The 13,567-nt window shown below is 40.0% G+C and overlaps 1 protein-coding gene across 1 annotated transcript in view; it reads left to right on the top strand.

The window, feature by feature from the left end:
* The window catches only part of MCTP2 (multiple C2 and transmembrane domain containing 2), a gene marked incomplete at both ends in the record, with an annotated part of 96,093 nt that overhangs the window by 9,070 nt on the left and 73,456 nt on the right, over positions 1 to 13,567 (top strand). The window contains 4 exons of the mRNA XM_079541163.1: positions 6,162 to 6,304; positions 7,068 to 7,144; positions 8,350 to 8,461; positions 10,625 to 10,660. Coding sequence (XP_079397289.1) covers positions 6,162 to 6,304; positions 7,068 to 7,144; positions 8,350 to 8,461; positions 10,625 to 10,660 — 368 coding nt within the window. The remainder of the gene's footprint in view (positions 1 to 6,161; positions 6,305 to 7,067; positions 7,145 to 8,349; positions 8,462 to 10,624; positions 10,661 to 13,567) is intronic.

The following is a 13,567-nucleotide window of genomic DNA, read 5'->3' as shown; positions in this document are numbered from 1 at the left end:
CTTTGCTTTGGCAGAGGGATGCCTGATGTTTGTGTGATTTGGTCTAACAAATTCTGAAATGTCACAGTCTCTTCTGGCCCTGGGATGCTCTGGCTGTGCCTGTTATTATCTGTAGGACCAACCGGCTCCACAGGACAGCTTCATTGTGACACTGAGCAGCAAGATGGTGTCACAGCTGCAAGGAGGTGTTGCCTTCCTTCCGCTGACAAACTCCACTATACTACTCCACTATACTACTGCTAGAAACAGATATTTTGGAGTGCATTTAAAGGTGAGAAGCTCCTCATGCTTCTAAATTCCATACTTTCAGGCTTGGAGTGTATGTTTACTTCTGTTACATGCTGTGGTTATGAGAAATACATTTCTCAGATGTGATGTCAGCTGGTGAGTCTCTGTTGTTGTCTTTATTGTTTTTCCTCAGTTGCATTGCTCTAACAGATTTTTTTTCTCTCTTTTCTGCACAGTTTTGCATTTTCTAGATCTTTACAAGTTCTTTGTACCCTGGCAGTCCTATTGCATTTCTTCCTCTCAGGTTTGATTGTTTCCTGCTGCTATGCTTTGGTTTTGTTCTTATTTCTTTTCTTTCGTGATCCAGACAGTAGAATGTGGGAAGTGACTGCACAAAGGGAGCAGTGCAGGTTGCAGGAGTGCAGAAGGGGCTGTCTGCTTGCTGTCTGAATCCCATCATCTCTGCTCAGAGGGCAGGCATTGAGACAGCACTGTGCCCTCACAGCCCACAAAGCCAAATGTATCCTAGGCTTCATTCAAAGCAGTGTGGCCAGCAGGGAAGGGAGGTGATTCTGCCCCTCTACTCTGCTGTGAGGCCTCAGTGCAGGAGAGAGATGGACCTGATGGAGCTCCTCCAGAGGAGGGCCACAAAAATGACCCAAGGGATGGAACGCATCCCCTGTGAGGGCAAGCTGAGAGATGGGGCAGCCTGGAAGAGAGAAAGCTCCGGAGAGACCTGAGAGCTGCCTCACAGAACCTAAAGTGGCTGAAAGAAAGCAAATGGAGAGAAAAGGGGACAGGATAGCACACATTTCCTTCTTTAAGCACCAACACACCTACTGTACACCTGCACCAGCCATAGCTCTGGGCTGTCTCCTGCCCAGCTCTGTGGTGGTAGCAGTGCTGGATGGCTTTGCACAAGACTTAGGGGTTTGTCGGCTTGTACAGAATAAATCCATTGTTTGGAAAGCAAATGCTCAGAGCAATTAGGCTGAATCACTCCCTGCAAACACACTGATTAATTTAAATTCTCTCTGTTTTCAGGGTATCTGCAATTAGATCATTAGCTCTTCAGATTTATTAATTATTCAGATGTATTAGGCAACTTTTCACACTTCTTTTTGAAAGCCTTAATCATGACTAATTTACAAACGCTGTGGATTTGAATGGCTTCAGTACTCATTTTTGATGTTTTCTGGGTTCTGCATGGCTCTGCATACAGCAGCTCGTGCTGCAGTGGTTTGTGCTGCTGCGATGAATCCAGTTTCTGCAAGGATTATTTTTTTAACTATCATTTGGAAATATCCTTAATTTTACCTTTTTTTTTTCTTCACGTACAGATCTGCATGCATTCTTCTCATATGTTGTTAAGTTTTTTTTGGTTTATTTTCCCCTGGAGTGTATTGGTGGTGCTTGTTTTCAAGAAATGTTTTGTTTCCGTCTGGTCACTTAAAATTTGCTGTGCACGAAACTTTCCAAAATTATCTGGATTTCCTGCTTTCAGATTACATGTGTTTTTTTTTTTTTTCTTCCTGATTTCCCCTTTAAGCCTTGATCTCAGCTGTTTCACTACAAGGACAGTGGTTCTCCATTTAAAGTGTCTGTTCTATTATAAAATGTCTTTTACTACTTGCTGTAAATAACTCCAGTAATTCTATTTCTAGGAAGATTATAAGAAATCCATTCTTTATGTGCATATAAAATAAATCCTTCATTTCCTTCTGAAGATGCTAATGTCGGATTTTAACCAAAACTTGAAATGGTCTGGGTAATGTTTCACACTGTTTTTGCTTTGAGCTTTCAGGATTTTAATGCAACTAAGTGGTAACTTTATTTATGTAACAAAACTTGTTTCATATGCTATATTTCCAGTAAGTTTACTGCTGTAAAATGGAGTGTGGTTTGAAATCATATGGGATCTGGTGTTATTATTATTTTTTTTTTTTCTAATTATGGATCAAAGGTGTATACTGTTAATATGGCTGATGTGGCACATCTCTTGCTGGCTGCTAGAGGGCAGCAGTATCCATTTAAAAACGCCATTAACAGTTTCTTGTGCCGCTGAACCTTGTCCTGCTGCTGTGTCTCAGCCACTTAGGCTCACAGAGTTTGCTCGGGTTTTAGCTGGGGCTCGCTGTGCCTGCTCTTGTGTCTTTGTAGTTGTAGTGGGAGATAAGAGAGGCAAAAGAATGGAGGTGAGCATCCCTTTTGATATGTTCTTGCGCAAAAATAGGTCTAGCTGATAGAATGATCAGCTGGTTGTTGTTTGGAAGTCATCCTTTCTTTTTTTTTCTTTTTTCTGCTAACTGTCTTGGTTGCCTTTGCTAGGGGGTCACTTCTCAAAAGTTTTTTTTAATGGCCTGGCTTCTTCAGAGTATTTTGAGCACCTGTTTTGTCTAATAGAAAGCTGAAACATCCTCCTTTTAGATCGGTTTAGATCAGTTCATATCATAAATCACCATGCACTGATTCGAAAAGCTTTACTGTTTGGATAGACTGTAGATTGTCCTTAATTAATAGCATTTAATAGATGCAAATATCTGTCTGATCTTGAATCCAGAAGGCTTCAAACCTTGAGCTCAGCTGCAGTTGACAGTAATTTGCAGCCTGTGCTATTCATCCCATCAGGTATGGCTACCCCACCGCTTTTCATCCCCTGTCTGCTTTTACCCTGCACTGAACACCTGAAAGCAATCTGGGGCATCTTAAAGACCACTAGAAGTAAGTGACCCAGGGAGATACAGCAGCATTGCCAACACTATGTGAGGGTAACCTTGAAAGCCTCAAAAGGGGCTGCAGTGCCTTTCCCACTCCATCCAGCCTTCCTGCCTAACTCGATCAGCCCAAAGAAATGCCACCGAGCCCCGGTACGTGTCCAGCTGCCATGTCAGAGGTTGAGGTCCATCTGCCTGCTGGCACAGAGGTGCCATTCTGTCATTTGTAGGATGTCGGAGCCGCTCTCCCGCACTGCTGGCCCCGCTCCCCTGCCTGCCTAGTTGAGACGTTACCCCTCTGACAGCCCGACAGCCAAGCGTTGCCGAAACCCATGCCCGCTCACGATTATTTTCCCTAACAATTAACACCGCACTAACTTGACACCTTTCCCTTGTTTGGCTTTTGTAAGCCATCATCCCTTTTTCTATTAATTCCAGGCATTAATATTTTCTTTTGCGCAAGTGCCGCCATTCACCCGTGAAACAGTTTGAACATTATGTAGCTGTCAAGATAGCGAGGGATTACCCAGTGTGCCTTGCCGGAGTAAGTGACACCACTGAGGCCCGGGTTTGAGATGTTTATTTTGAGAGTAAGCTGACAAGCATGAAGGCCTGATCCCAGTGTGGCAATCTTATTTAATTAAAGGCCTCTTTTTTTATTACAGCTTTTTTCCCCACTGTTATATATATATACATATATATATACATACAAATATATATATATATATATATATATATATATATATATATATATTTGTATGTATTCTTTTTCCTCTTATGTGTGTTTTTAAAAAGAAAGACTGCTAAAGCCTAATTCACGTGAACAGCACTAGACAGCCCTTCCCCCTCTTTTTATTTCTCTTCATTAATGATCTGGAAAGCTTTCAGAGCAATAATGCAATTAGGATGCTTACTTAGATATGGTCCTCTTGCTTCCCATCCTTGGAGAAGGGGCTTGGAGTTTCGTGCTGGCAGATATTGAACTTGCTGGCTGTTTGCTTTCTCCAGCTCCTCTTTTTCTCTTTTTAGGCTTTGCCCTCTCTCATGGGTTTTCAGTGCCAAAACCAGTTGAGTTACAGCCACAGACCTCCTTCAATCCCGTTCATGCTTTAATTTCATCAACTGCTTTCCTTATCTAAGCTGGTTACTATTTTGTGGACAGGATAGGCTCCGGACGTCATTATTACTGTTATTGTTTTTGAGCGTGCAGTTTCTTCCTACCCATCTTTTCTTTTCCTTTTAAAGCAGAACGGAGTTGGGATCTTTGGAGCTGGGAGAAGCTAACACCCCGGAGCTCAGTGATGTCATTTCTCAACCCGTAAATCCTCTGAGGGCCATTACCCACATAGTGGAGCTATGTTTTATCTTACTATTTCCATTCATTGTGTAAAGTGTGCTGTTTCTAAGCCGTGTGCTTTATGTGGCACTTCAATCATAGTTTTGATAGGTATCCTAGTGGAAGGTCTACTCCTAACCCACTAAAACCAATGAGAAGCTGACCTCTGACTTCCCTGGCCTTTAGATCAGCCCTTTGCTACTAACATGTCTCAGAGGAGAAGGAAAAGAAGTTTGTATTTGTGTGTGATGTTTTTCCCAACAGAAAAGTTGATTTCAGCAGTTACTATTTAAAAGAAGAATCGTTTGTGGGTAGTAGTTGAAATCCAATCAGTATTTTCCTTCTGTGAATGAAACACCCCTTACGTGCAGAACTGGACAGGGCTCTGTGATTTATCACTTTTGAAGTGAAAGCAAAATAAAAACTTTCTATAATTCTTAAAAATAACTCTGTATATTCCCAGACATACCATTCTTCTTGGTATTTATTATTTGTTTCCAGATAGTATCGTAGGATCGTTAGGGTTGGAAAAGCCCACTAAGATCATCAGGTTCAACCATCCACTCGTTCCCACCATGCCCACTGCGTCCCTGAGTGCCAAAATAGATGCTGTTGCTTAGCTATTTTTTCTCAAGGCTGCATCTTTCTTCACATAGCATTGATCACATCTTCTCATTCATCACCGGTAGCTCTTTGGTGACCTGGGAGGACACACTGAGATTATTTTTGAAGCTGTGAAGTCTGAAGTTATGCCGGCAGCATCGCTTTGAAATGAAGTGTTTGTGGTGGTGGCTGCACTGGCAGCTTGCAGTGCCCGGTGTGGATGCATCTGTTGGGTTAGCTGATATGGAACTGTTAGCAGGGGAATGGAATTCTAAATGTAAAGCACAGTGCAGACAATATTGAACATTACAGATAAGCAGCACTTGGGATCGGTTAATTGTAAATGATGCTACGCCTCAATTTTATTCTTTCACCTATTGTCAATTGTGATTTTTTTGTAGTCTGTGTGCCTTACTAAATCAACTAAATATTTTCCATACCTCACTCCCTCTTTTTTTTTTTTTTTTTTTTTCTGTTATCCTGCATAGTGATTGGTGTTAGTGCAGAAACCATTGGTTTAATAATAATAATACAGTTTCTCTCTTCTCTTTTTTTCTCTGACAGCTGCAAGTCTGTCTATTGCTGCCGAGTGGCATGAGCCTCATGGTCTGTCTATGGACATCTGCTCCATAAAAATATGGGACATTATTGCCATGGCAGGATGTGCTGCTTGAATTAAAAAACGGGTTACCTGAGTATTGTTGGTTTTCTTTACAGAATCTGTTATCTATGTGATTCTATCCTGAGCTGGTGAATAATGTCAATTTTTTTTTCAGCGGAACTTCGAATTTGGATTTAAGCAAATGGGTGAATGACACCAGTGATGAAATCCTGATGGGTGTTTTAGCTATTGTTACTGGTGTCCTTGGCTCTCCTATCCAGAGTTATAATGCCTTTTAGTTTTGGTCTGGCTATTTATTGTTTCAGGATCACATTTTCTTTTACTGTCTGTGTTCCTAATTGGCCTGTAAAGATTTCTTCATCCTTGTTTGCTCTTTACTCAAAATACTAACAAAGATACTGAAGAATAATTAACACTCCATAAGAATAATAAGGAAGAGATCAAATAAACTATGAAGATGTTGCTGTCTGCTCTCAGAGAACTTTCTGGTGATGTTCAATTGATTTCCTGTACAAAGTAGAAATTTCTATATATGCGTGTGAATGCATATTAAAAGACTATTTATTGTTGTTGTTAGGTATGGTTTTATTAAATTATATTTTCAGATTGTGGGTTTACACAGGGGCAGTGCTGATCTATTTCCTTATAATTATCACAGGTACAAGTGACCCGTATGTGAAATTCAAGCTGAATGGGAAAACTCTATACAAAAGTAAGGTAGTCTACAAGAACCTAAACCCAGTTTGGGATGAGACTGTCGTGCTGCCTGTACAGACCCTTGATCAAAAACTCTGGGTCAAGGTAAGTCTTGGTTTTTAATTCTGTGTAAGATACACAAATATCCTTCTAAGCCAATTGTTTTCTGCTGTAAAAACCTAGCGATTATTTTATTCACATAGTAGCATCATGTAAAACACGATCCGGTTTAAGGGTTTCAGCAATTTCAAATTAAAATGCACGTATGTCTTTTCCAGACTTCACTTGAACGTTTTGCTTTCGTTCACTGAAAATTCAAGTTGAAATGAAATTCCTTGAGTGGATATATTTAAGACTACAGAGCTCAATTCTGCTGTAACTTACCTTGCTTGGGCAAACTCGGTGAAATCAATAGTGGTTTCATACGCTCATTTTAAGAGTGCAATTTGGCTGGATTGAACAGAGTTATTGCCTGGGATGCAACCGTGACAAGTAGCAAAGCCTTTTCTCATTATGAGTACCATTACAGTTACCAGAACTGCAGGCTACCAGTTGTGAGCACTAATTGCTAAAACATCTGTAGCAAGAACTACCTGATGTTGTGCAGCGTTTCATCATAGAGCATAAAGGAACAGGCGCAGTCTGTAGCAGCACACATCTTTGTTTACATAACATTAAGATGATACTTTGAAAACGCTGTTTAAATATTTAGCTAAAAATACAAATTAAAGCAGGAAAATGTAAAATTAGCCGTGAATTATATTTCAGCTTTGATCTGAAAAGCCTTAAAATATCTGTTCTTCTATCAGCTGGATAAAACTGCCTTGTGATGTGAACATTCTAAACATCAATTTTGTTTTGTCACCAGGTGTACGATCGAGACTTAACCTCTTCTGACTTCATGGGTTCGGCATTTGTAGTGCTCACTGAACTTGAACTCAATAGGTAACATGATTATTTAATTAATGTTGTTATTGCACTTTAGAGGGACGTGATAAAACAATGAAATGCTATAGCTTGGAATTTATCTGTTTGTGGAAACATTTTCTGATTGAAGGGTGAGGAACATGTTTCAAAAATGAGAAATTAGCTTCAGATAAATCCCGAATAGGCGTGGTTTTATCTGGCATCATGTACTGGATTGCAGTTCTACCTGGATGGAGCCCTGGACAGAAGAAGCTGCTCTTTTTGTACCTAGAAATAAGAACGAGTTTCTATATGCAGGGATTACTTTTTCTAGCTGCGCCAGAATAATTTATGGAGGTGGATTTATGGCAGAAGAAAGGGGGTAGAAAGCTGAGAACCCCTCATGAGCCCCCTGTAGAGCAGGGTGCATTTTTCTGCAGATTATTTGACTGGGGAGTGGTTTGCCTTGCTGCCGGCGAGCTCCCCCAATTCCATCCTCCCCCTGCAGCCACCCAGCCCTGCTGCATCCGCATCTGGCCCTGATTTAGTGCAGAGGCAAAGCCCTTCGCTTTTGTCTACTGCTGCTTGGTCTGAATGTGAAGCTGGAAGCCAGGAATTCAAGTTTTATTTCTCTCTTTTATACTTGCTCACTGTGTGACTTTTTTTTTTTTTTTTTTTTTTTTTTTGAGAAAATGAGTTCTCCCTGTGCGGGTGTATTATAGCTCCCATGGCTGTTGTTTGTGTGTTTCCAGAAACATTAATGAATTTATCTGTCAGATAGTGCCACAAAGTAAATGTCAGCATTACCGTTTTCAGAGAGGGAACTGAGTCACAGAGGGAGATTAAATGCACATGCAGGTAAGGTAGAATACGTATCCCGAGTCAAATCTCAGCCATTAATATTAGAAAATTCACTTGGATAAGTTTCTGTCACTCTTCTTACCTGAGAAATGGAGGCAGGAGTAACTTATTTCAACTTGTACCCACATCTGAAGAAATGCAGGTAACGTAATAACATCATGATAGGACGTGCTATTAAAAGGGTTGTGCGTTTTGTTGGGACTGTCAGCAAACCCTTCAGACTTCCTGCTTTCATATTTAAACTCAATATTGGGAATTCAGACAAGAGGCTGAAATTTGCACAGCTCAGAGTGACCTTTAGGAATGAACTCGAGTTAACCGAAGACAACAAATCCACATATTTTCTTTTTTCTCTTTTTTTTTTTTTATTCTTTTGCTTGTAGAACTACTGAACAGGTTTTAAAACTGGAGGATCCCAACAGTTTAGAAGATGACATGGGAGTGATTGTATTAAACTTGAGTCTAGCAGTCAAGCAAGGAGACTTCAAGAGAAATGTAAGTGGCTTAGGAAATTAAATTTATAGCTGAAATGTGTTGAGGTGAGGGGGGGGGGAAAGGACCTGACCTAATCTGATTTACTTCGAAATGCCACCTTTATTTTCATCTTCAGAGAACTCTATATTGAAATCGATATCGATTATGGCTTTAGGGGAAAAAAAAAAAAAAAAAAAAAAAAAAAAAAAAAAAAAAGACAACAAACAACTCCATACTTAACTGAGTAATAGATGCTTAGACATCTGTAGCTAAATACTTTTGTCTTGTAGTTGTGAAGTGCACTGTGTCAGTGCTCTCCATGTATCATGTGCATGTTATCTTCCACTCTTGCAATTGCTATTCCAAAGCATGCTGTTTTCTGATTTCCATCAAAGAGCTTAGATTTTAACACCGAGAAAGAGCCCAACATTTTGAATGCAATTCTTTTCTCTCACGCTACAGTTCATGGGGGGCGGGGGGAAACAAAACAACAAAAACCAAGCAAAGAAAAACATCTGGAAGTAGGGATTTAAAATCAAGATTAAACTGCTCCAATGCAGCAGGAAGAACACACTGGCTGAGAGGAAGATATTTCTCATAACAACTGATTTTGCTACACAGAATCGCGAGGTTGGAAACTACCTGCAAGATCATCTAGTCCAACCACCCTCCCATTCCTATTAGTACCACAAGCTACTAAACCATATCTTGTAGCTACTGCTACTGAGTTTCTTGACTCGAGTTCACTTGAACTTGGTTCCTGATGCTGAAATATGGTGCAGCTTTGATGCTAAAAAGACAAAAAACAAAACAAACAAAAAAAAAAACAAAACTGGGCAGATATTGTGAACAACTCAAAGGTGATGATAGTTCTAAAATTTCATGTTGTGCATATGTTGAATTTGTTGTTGTTTTAAAGTTCTAAGATTACTACCAGTGTTGGATACAGCGTGCCATATTGGTGAACTCATGTTGCTCCTGTCCACAGAGCAGCTTTGCAAGTGGTGGGGATAAGACACAATTTGGTATTTTCTTAGCCCTGGTTTTCAAGCTAGCCTAGTTTTAAATATGAAACAGAATTATAAATACAAAAATCTTTCTACAGTCTTCTGTATAGTCTAGTATGGAAGTTGCTGTTTACAGCACACTGAATTACAGGTATGAAATTACAGTCTAAACGGGATTAGTTACAGAAATGTAAGTGTTTCAAAGGGTTTGAAAGCAAAATGAGGAAAAGTTGACATGGGATGCCTGCTCTTCAGTAATTATTTTTCAGATTGTTGCCTTTTTTAAAAAACATGAAATTCTCTGTTAATTTTATGATAATTGTACATTTACTTCTACTTTGGTATGTGATTATTTAAAGACTTAATGACGTCAAAGCGCTGCTGCTGTATTTGTATGCCTATGTTATAAGACAGTGGCTTCAATCCGAGATGTGAATTCCCCAGTGAGCTTGTACAAGACAGTGTTGTTGGCAAGTGTCACTGGGTTAAAGGAAGGGGTGAAGCAGAAACATAGCATCTTTTGGAAAAAGTAATTTAGCCACAAGAACCTTTGGAATTCTTCTGGGATTTTTAGGAAGACATGGAATAAAGTGGACTTAGCCAGTGAGACAGAAAATACGTTGGTTTAAACTAGAGGCTTTTGGTACTCTAGGGTGCTTAGTTAACATTCAGAGTGCGGATGATAGAAGAGTTGGTGCACACTGTAATTTTTTTTAAAGATGATGTTTTAAGCCCTCGTATTTCAAATGCAAATTGCTCAGCCATTTCCACTGGAATCAGAATAGTGAAATGGCTCTGACCACATTAGCACTTAACAGCAAGATGATTCTTTTTTTTTTTTCTTTTTTAAATTAGCTTACTGTAGAACCAGATGGCACCAAAAGTATAAGCCATGTTTCTTACTAATGGCTCTCTGTCCCTCAGATTATTTTTCCTGATTTTTTTTAAGTCCTCTTATTTTTGGTGCAATGCAGGTATTTTGAGTTTTCGATGGTGCCATGAAGGAGGAAGGTAAATTAATGCAGTAGTAGATCCAAGCCCTTCTCATTAATGAGCTTTTCCAGTAAGTTTTATAAGCTGATGTTTGAATTACTTTACTGAACAACTTTCCCCATTTTACTCTTTTGTTTCCCCTCTCTGGGTTCTCTTTGGTACAATGCTGGGGACTCCCGAGTAGAGATGGTCAAGTCGGAAGAAGAGATCTTCATCCAAGGTAATTCATACTTTTTCTTTTCAAAAAGGTCTATTCCCCAGATCTTTGTGCTCTCCTCTGTAACAAACTGAAAAGCATCATAACTTTGGAATTCTAGGTGCAACCTAAGTGTGGTAGTTGCCATTCCCTTTGCTTTTTTGGTTTTTCAGTGTGATGAGAAATTACTTTGGTTTTCTTACAGTATGTTCTGTGGTCGCACCTATCAGCAAATGAGAGTAAGGCCTCATTTGGCAAAGTACTGTAGAAGGAGTCTGAACTATCTGAAAATGGGAGTAAATTCATCCTGGGGCCTGGGCAGACTGATCTGGAGGTTGGCAGCCCTTCCCATGTCAAGGGAACTAAATGATCCTTAATGTCCTCTCCAACCTAAACCATTCTATGATTCAAAAACAACAGCAACAAAAAGCTGTGGAGGATTTGAATTGTTTAGGAGTACCTGAATGTGTAAGCACTGGTTTTGAAAGCAGGTCTGCTAGATCACAGTTGGATTGGCTGGGGTGTGTCTTGCCACTGGAGGAATTTGTGAGGCAATATTTATGTCTGTTGATTACTTCTGTGGGTTTGCAAATTCCTTTTGTTCTCAGGATGGAGAAAGAGAAGGCAGTTATCATTACCAGCAATGTAATAGGATTTTCAAGACTTGTGTTGCTACGTATCTATGGAACATGTTTACCTTGGTCTTTTCTAGTAGCCATGAAAGTTGCCATTACATCTGCTTTCCTGCAGTATCCCATTTTTGCATGAGATTTTAACTGATTCAGAAAACAGACTTGTGGCTTTTCATTTGTTCTGTAAAGCTTTAATTTGCTATTGAGTAAGTAATAACGATATAGAAACTGCAAGGCCCAATAGTCATCCTGAGAGCCATGAAGACTGACCTCTTGAAAATCAAAATCTGGCTCCTATGAGAACACGTATGCATCTTGATATTTTCCCTTTCTAACTATCCATTTGTGCCTACATCAATTGAATCACGAACCTCCTCTTGTTTTATTCATCATAACTGTGTTGTGGTATGTAGAAGAGCCTATTCTCTCAGGTATTGTCCCAGCAAAAATATTTCTGTAAACAGAAGTGGTGCAGAGTAGAGCCCCTGGAGCTGGCTGGTGGCTCAGCAAGTCCTGGTTCTGGGGATAACACAGACCTGTTAGTGCTGTGCTTGCAGAGGGCTGCCAGACATCCCTGAATTCAATACGACAGAAAGCAATGGAATAATTGAAGAGCTCAGTGCTTCAGTTTTTAAGTAAAGCTCTTGAAATTACTCTGCCCTCACTCAGCTGGTGTAGCTCGATCCCCCTCATGCAGGCACACACAGTTGTCTCTTGACGCTGGTTGGCTTTGGGTCCCAGGAAAGGGAGACAGGTTTTAAACTCTGCTCCTTTTTGTGCAAAATAGCCAAACTTCTGTCTTGGTCGCTGTCGTGTGTTTTTTTTTCTACTGTATGCTGTATCTCATTGTATTTTGAACAATCTTTTTTATATACACACTTTTTTAGACCTTCAGCTATAAGCCATATTGTCAGGTCTGACACTTCTCAAGACTCCGGCTTGTGCCGAGGCATCTTTTTATATAAAATTGAGATGCTAAGGCATGGGACCAAATCATGAGAGATGCAAGTGATGTTTAAACGAGGAGGGGGGAAAGCTGCAACCTTGTGCTCTATTCATTTACAGTCACTAGAGGGTAGGAGAGCTTCAGTTCTTCCAAGCGAAGACATAGTTCATGCTCCAGTGTGATCTCTAAAGAAAAAGCTCTGTGACCATCCAAAGGCACTAAAAATATTTCCCGGCATGCAGTGGCAAAATCTGACAAAGCAGTATTTCCTAGTTTATTGATTCTGCTACTGCACTAAAACACTAGTACTGTACATCAATAACCATCTTTAGTTAGGAAACTCTGGGCTGTGGAAGCAGTACTAGCAGTTTGTGGCAGAACATAAAGGCAAGAAAGAAAAATGGTGTGCGTGGGGAATATAGGTGTCTAGGGAAGGCACAAGAGGTTATGGAAGAATGGCCGGAGAGTATGATGGGGTAGAAAACAATGTTGCTGGACGAGATAAAGATACAGCAATAAGGGGGGCAGGGGAAATGGGAAGAGCTCTGTAATGCATGCACAAACTCATCTCCTTTTTGGCTCCTGAGCTGACTCCAGTTGGTTGTCGCAGGAATAAAGGCCATATACTTTCCATTTGAGCAGCTGAACTGAGACAGATCTAAATTTCATCTCTTCAGGTTTAAGCAAATAGAAGTTTTCTGTTAGGAATGGTTTTCTTGACTTCATTAAAAGTGAACTATAGCTGACCTATATTGTAATATTTAGCTTTTCTTTTCCTAAAAAAAAAATGCAAGGAAACTGACTTACTGTGAGGATGGGCAAAAATGCATATATCTCATTTTTTTTTTTTTCCCCTTACATGAGAGAAATTGAGCTATACTCTGTTTTGGCCATTTTGTGTTATCTCAGTGCACTTAGCAGATTTGGAACATGACTATTTTAAATGAATTGTTACATTAGCTGTGGGGTTCCTGCTGGCTTCACCCCAGATATGTAGTACCTCTGGTGGTAGTGTTAATGCCTAAGGTGACTCTGTGTCAGACAGGTGAAGGGACTCACCTGGGCTGTTGTAGATGCTGCATACTTTTCATGTGTGTTCTCCACATTCCCTTGTTTTTCCAGGGAAAAATAGCTGCATTTCAGACAACAATAGAAACAGCAGCAGGATGAGTTAATCCAGTCTAGATACAGTAGTTTCACATTCGTTACGAATATTATGCAGGAAGGATTTCAGCGACTGAATATTGTCTTTTAAATCATTTTGGTGCAAGAGCTGTTAAACTGGATGATTTAGCTATCTGTTGATTACACAGTATATATCCTTCACTGCTGCTAGAGGGAATCGTTGCACAT

Source organism: Tetrao urogallus (genome assembly GCF_951394365.1).
Source record: "Tetrao urogallus genome assembly, chromosome: 11".
Taxonomy (NCBI): domain Eukaryota; kingdom Metazoa; phylum Chordata; class Aves; order Galliformes; family Phasianidae; genus Tetrao; species Tetrao urogallus.
The sequence above is the reverse complement of the archived record's forward strand: the minus strand, read 5'-3'. Positions and strand labels throughout refer to the sequence as shown.